This window comes from Pyxicephalus adspersus, chromosome 4 (genome assembly GCF_032062135.1).
Source record: "Pyxicephalus adspersus chromosome 4, UCB_Pads_2.0, whole genome shotgun sequence".
Lineage (NCBI taxonomy): Eukaryota > Metazoa > Chordata > Amphibia > Anura > Pyxicephalidae > Pyxicephalus > Pyxicephalus adspersus.
The window spans coordinates 68291143-68297413 of record NC_092861.1 but is presented as its reverse complement, the minus strand read 5'-3'; the positions used below and the strand labels follow the sequence as shown (position 1 = coordinate 68297413).

Below are 6271 nucleotides of genomic sequence, written 5' to 3'. Positions count from 1 at the left end.
TATTACTTGTGCCCCATGAATCTGCTTCCGGCACGACCTGCATGTAAAAAACAACATGCAAAGTGAGAGTACCAGCTGAAATAATCCCCAAAAAGGAAAATTTAAGTGTGACAATTGGACAGGGACAAAGTTCTAACCCTAAATATCAGGAGATATTTGTGTGCACAAACAGAAAATCCAGATTGTGAAGCAACCACCAACAGACTCTTACAAAACCATATTTGCTTGTTTCAAAACAGTGTGTGAGGGATTCATTCAGGAGCTGTAGTCCTACGGCAAGACGAGAGATTCACTGTATGTTCACTGTACTTACGTGTAACAAAAAGAGTAAGGAATATTAAAACAAAAACAATATTTTTTTGTCACACTGGGCAGAATGAACTTCACTTTCAGTTTTGTAGACACAACATAACATCAGAACAAGTGTCTCTATCAGAAACGTTCTATTACTATGTTCTGGTGACAGCTCAAAATGGAGAATTTCCCTACCTGGTACAAAGACTAGCAGGGACACATGCAGCACTTTAGAGGGATTTCCCCATTTTGTGAAATCAGTAGAAAGTACCCCAAACACGATGCAGATTTTATAAAATGTATCTATACCAAAATATTCTTTAGTTTTGAATAGAAGGAAGGAAAGGGTAAAACTGCTGTATGGGGCTTCATTAGGGAATTTTCCCCTTACAGAACCCTTTTATCACTGTAAGTGAAAGAATTTCCATACCTGCAGGTAAACCTGACAAGAACTTATTCTTCACACTCCATGCTTAGGGTATAGATAAAATGTAAAGCAGAAAACCAAGACTATTACATTTTTTTCTGGATAAAGTAAGGATGGGCAGCAAATTGGTTCAAAGGTAGGTGCTCTGTCCCAGGTTTGGATCTTGGGCAGGTCACCATCTGCATGGAGTTTGTAGGTTCTTCCTGTGTATGTGTAGGTTTCCTCCGGGTACTCCACATCCCAAAAACATGCAGTAGGGTTAATTGGCTCCCCCCAAAATTGACCTTAGACTGTGGTAATAACATCTGACTATGGTAGGGACATTAGATTGTGAGCTCCTCCGAGGGACAGCTAATTTCATGACTATAGACTTTGTACAGTGGTGTGTAATATGATGGTGCTATATAAATACTGTGTAATAATAATGGTAAATCCCTGTTGGCCTATGTACAAGAGATCCCTTCCCTAGCACAGATCTGAGCAGGTGAGGGAAAAGATCTCAGCCATGAGGTAAATCTGATTAGTTGTAACACATGTCCCCATTGGAAGATGATTCACATTATTCCTTTCACCTGAAGTGAAAGTCATATTTCCTGGTTGTATAGTGTGCTATTAGAGGCAGCAGCAATAACACTATCAGGGTGTATAGCTAGTATGGGGATATGCTGCATAGGTGAATGGTGCTGGCACAAGGCCTCAGGCTGTAGCATGGCCTGGCTGATACATCACAATGAGCTGTGTGCTCATACAATGGCCCTCCATGCTCTCTGTGCACCCCAGGGGCGGCCATTTTATGAAAAGTTTTCTAGGACATTTCTGTATGATGAATGCCCCATTCTAGGCCACAAGCCCGGCTATTCGTACCCTGACACCCAGTGCAATGACAAAAAATACAGAGCCCAGCCATTGTATACAGCCTGCATGGCGCTAAGCTCCGGCTAACCCGCAGCCATGAAAAAAGCACCGGACACTCTCCCCCATACACGTGTCACACATCACATCCCCTATTCACGGCCTATAGCCCCCGCTATGATACAGATGCCGCTTCCTCCTCCCCCACCCTACCGGACAGACCACACCCCTTTCATGGAGGAATGCTGGGTATTTTGACATCACAGGCTGGCCCCGCCCTCCTTGTAATATAAGGCGAGCGCCCGCCGACTTCGCTCTCTTCCTCACCGGGTCTGCGGCGAATTTACAAGGTAGGTGAATGAGAGCGGCGGGACCGGCCTGATCGGTGTGATTTCTAGGCCTGGGATTGATAATACAATGAAGTGATATTCCTTCATTATGGATTTATTCGGAGCTGTGCGGATAGTCAGGTTTTCCCGCGGTGCCGGCACGGCGAGGTCTGGGGCGGGCATGCGGCCTATGTGGAATCCGCCCGGCATCCTCTCGTGTGAGAGCCATCCGGACCGGCACAAGCTGCAGCCATCTGCCGGGAGGAGTCCTCTATGGTGGGCTGCGATTATTAATTCATATTTCTGTGCTGGATGGCTGTAATGGTGCCGGGCTGTACCGAGGCATTGTGAGGTGTTGTCTGCTGCCTGTAGGCAGGGTGGGGGTGCCGTGTACCGGAGGGGTGGGGGTACCGGGGAGTAGGGGTGCCGTGTACTGGAGGGGTGGGGGTGCAGTGCGGTCAGATGTGTCTTGTCAGTGCTGGATGGAATGTAATGCATTTCCCCTCAGACTGGTATGTGTTCTGATATTAATTCATATCCTGGTGGAATGTTGGCCTGTAATGTCCTCTCCCCAATCCCTGCCCCTGAATATTCCCATGGGAAGCCCCTTGTGTAATGGGCTGATGTGTGGTGCAGCTTCCAGTGGAGCTTCTCTGTACAATATAAAGATGGCCGCTGCTCCCATTCTGCTGATCGGACTTTCCTATTCCACAAGATGGAGGATGATGAGTCACGGCTCACAAGACAAAGAGCGGCGGTGGCATCACATGTTCCTCCATGTACAGGAGGCATGGGTGGGGAATCCTCCATGCTGCCTCACATCCTTCATTGTCATATATCTTCTCCCCCTCGGTTATATCATTTTATATTTTATTATCTCGGATCATATTGCTGATTCATGGTGCAGCCGGAGCCCAGCCCACATGACTAACCTGTGCAATCCTCACCAATACGCTGCTTCTCTGACTCATTAATTACATCATTGCAGAGCAATCCTAATGACTTTTATATTTCCTTTATTAAAGTGTCCATCGCCAACATCTAAAACTCCAAAATGGGAAAGGAAAAGACTCACATCAACATCGTCGTCATTGGACACGTAGATTCTGGCAAGTCCACAACAACTGGACATCTCATCTACAAATGCGGTGGTATCGACAAGCGTACCATTGAGAAGTTCGAGAAGGAAGCCGCTGAGGTAAATGACCTTGATTTGTACATTGAGTTTCACACGGGAATGGGATCAGCCGCACAAGCTGGTGGGACCCATATAAAAATTGTATGGTTATTCCACAGGGCTCCTCATTCTAATATATGGAGTACAAATATACCCCACATCCTCTCATTGAAGTCTTCTTTGCTTTTTAGGTTTACCACCTGCTATTGTAGTTTTATTTTTATGATGTTTTCTCATAGGGAACATTTCTAAATTAGTATCTATCCCTGCATGTCTTTGCTATAGGATGGCATGTGCTTGGTGGGTGGGGGTGGGGGGTGACTGGTTATCTTGAGCACATGGCATATGTTAACCAAACCCTTTTTAAGTTTGGGATAAAATACAGAAGGCCTATATATACTTGCAAGTTTGAATCCCATCTTGTGTCCTCAATGGGGAAACATTTGCTTAGGCAGAGCAGAAAGGTGGAGGGTTTTTTTAATGCGGACAACTGCTGAGAGAATGAGAACAGTAAATGGCAATGAGAATTTCTTTCCCTAAAAAATACAACTTATAGCCAGACATTCTCTTTATTAAGAAATGTTGCACTGGAAATGTTCACCGTGGCTGACCTGTCTGTCTGCTGGTGCCATAATTTAATCTTCACTAGGTGGTTAGTAATGAAAGTGATAAGTTATAAATATGTCACACATGTCATGCCAAAGTACACTGACAGCAGCCCTGTTACTTCTATGGTATTTTGTGAATGAAAAAACAGCATGGTAAGTAATAGTGGTTATTTATCTCTTAACAGATGGGAAAGGGCTCCTTCAAATACGCCTGGGTTTTGGACAAACTGAAGGCTGAACGTGAGCGTGGTATCACCATTGACATTTCCCTGTGGAAATTTGAGACCAGCAAGTACTACGTCACAATTATTGATGCCCCTGGCCACAGAGATTTCATCAAGAACATGATCACTGGTACTTCTCAGGTAAATCATTTTATACTTTGTCTTTATTGTAGACTGTACCCTTCTTTCAACATGTTTCTAGTATTTAATGTCTAAGCTACAACTTTTGTGGTATAACTTATAGTACTTGTGTTACTGCATGACAAACAGAAGTATTGACCACATGTTCCTTTGTTCTACAGGCTGACTGCGCTGTGCTCATTGTTGCTGCTGGCGTTGGTGAGTTTGAAGCTGGTATCTCCAAGAATGGACAAACTCGTGAGCATGCTCTTCTGGCCTACACTCTGGGTGTGAAGCAACTCATCGTTGGTGTCAACAAAATGGATTCCACTGAGCCACCATACAGCCAGAAGAGATACGAGGAAATTGTAAAGGAAGTCAGCACTTACATCAAGAAGATTGGTTACAACCCAGATACCGTTGCTTTTGTGCCCATCTCCGGTTGGAACGGTGACAACATGCTTGAACCCAGTTCCAACGTAAGTACAACCTTGGCTAGTTTGCCTCATGTTGTGTTGGTGTTTTTTTTTTTTTTTTTTTTTGTTTTTTTTCCCCCCCTTTTTGGAAACGCCTATCTGACAACTTGTTTTTACTGTGCAGATGCCATGGTTCAAGGGATGGAGCATCACCCGTAAAGAGGGCAAAGGCAGTGGAACCACTCTCCTGGAAGCTCTTGACTGCATTCTGCCACCTAGCCGCCCTACTGACAAGCCCCTCCGTCTGCCTCTTCAGGATGTGTACAAAATTGGTGGTAAGTATTCATGTATTAAGGCAACAATCCTCGTCTAAGCATGTCTCTATGTATAGGTATCTGTCTGTGACAAAAGTAACAGCATACGGTAACTGTTCTTTGTAGGTATTGGCACAGTACCAGTCGGTCGTGTTGAAACTGGTGTCCTGAAGCCAGGTATGGTGGTTACCTTTGCTCCAGTCAATGTAACAACTGAAGTCAAGTCTGTGGAAATGCACCATGAAGCTCTGAGCGAGGCTCTGCCCGGTGACAACGTTGGTTTCAACGTAAAGAACGTTTCCGTGAAGGATATCCGTCGTGGTAACGTTGCTGGTGATAGCAAGAACGACCCACCATTGGAAGCTGGTGGATTCACTGCACAGGTATGAAGGGCTACTAAAATTGAATGTTTTATTGATGTATGTTACAAGTGACATAGTAACATGTCCCCTGTATTGAAATGCCAATCCTTTTTCCCCCTTACCTCTCAGGTCATCATCCTGAACCACCCAGGACAGATCAGTGCTGGTTATGCACCTGTGCTGGATTGCCACACTGCTCACATTGCTTGCAAGTTTGCTGAGCTTAAGGAGAAGATCGACCGTCGTTCTGGTAAGAAACTGGAAGAAAACCCCAAGTCCCTGAAGTCTGGTGATGCTGCCATTGTTGAAATGGTCCCCGGCAAACCCATGTGCGTGGAGAGCTTCTCTGACTATCCCCCACTTGGTAAGTAAAGTCCCATCTGTAGTAGTTTTTTCTAGAACAGATTTAACTTTTCTTCTATGGTTCTAGTTGGTCCAGTGTTATCTTGCCTTTCTAGCATAAGTGAACTAGGAGGCTGTCGGAAACAAACAACTTATTCTTTTTATTTTTTTTATAGGACGTTTCGCCGTGCGTGACATGAGGCAGACTGTTGCTGTTGGTGTCATCAAGGCCGTCGACAAGAAGGCTGCTGGTTCTGGCAAAGTCACAAAGTCTGCCCAGAAGGCCCAGAAATCCAAATGAATGGATCAACTATCCAGCACCACCTCAGTCTTAACCAGCGGTGGAAGATCGGTCTCAGAACTGCTTGTCTCAATTGGCCAATTCAGTTTAATAGTAAAAGACTGGTTAATGATAACAATGCATCGTAAAAGCTTCAGAAGGAAAGGAATGTTTTGTGGACCATTTGTTTGTGGCAGTTTTAAGTTATTAGTGTTTTAAATTGGTAATTTTTAAGTGGGAACAACTTGACCAAAAATCTGTCACCAAATTTTTGAGACCATTAAACAAAGTTAATGATACATACTTGTGTTGTGGCTTGTAATTACAAATAAATTCTGGTTCTTTTGTAAAGCTTCTTTCAAGATTGCTGCCATAGTATGAAGTTATGGCCTTAAGGACCCTCCTTAAAGGACTTCCAAGAGTTGAGAATGTCTTCTGGTTTACAGAAATAATGTTGGATACTGTTTGCTAGGCCATGGCTATCATAGGCTGTGTGTATTTTGAGTCCTGAAGATTGATACTAATG

The 6271-nt window shown here is 44.3% G+C and overlaps 1 protein-coding gene across 1 annotated transcript; it reads left to right on the top strand.

Moving 5' to 3' along the window:
- Window positions 1–1773: 1773 nt before the first annotated feature.
- On the top strand, window positions 1774–6044 carry EEF1A1 (eukaryotic translation elongation factor 1 alpha 1). The gene is made up of 8 exons (XM_072408520.1): window positions 1774–1923; window positions 2928–3100; window positions 3873–4052; window positions 4214–4510; window positions 4632–4782; window positions 4888–5144; window positions 5253–5487; window positions 5642–6044. Exons 2-8 carry the CDS (start codon window positions 2957–2959, stop codon window positions 5764–5766), a joined length of 1389 nt encoding a protein of 462 aa, XP_072264621.1. The 5' UTR covers window positions 1774–1923; window positions 2928–2956; the 3' UTR covers window positions 5767–6044.
- The last annotated feature ends 227 nt before the right edge of the window (window positions 6045–6271 follow it).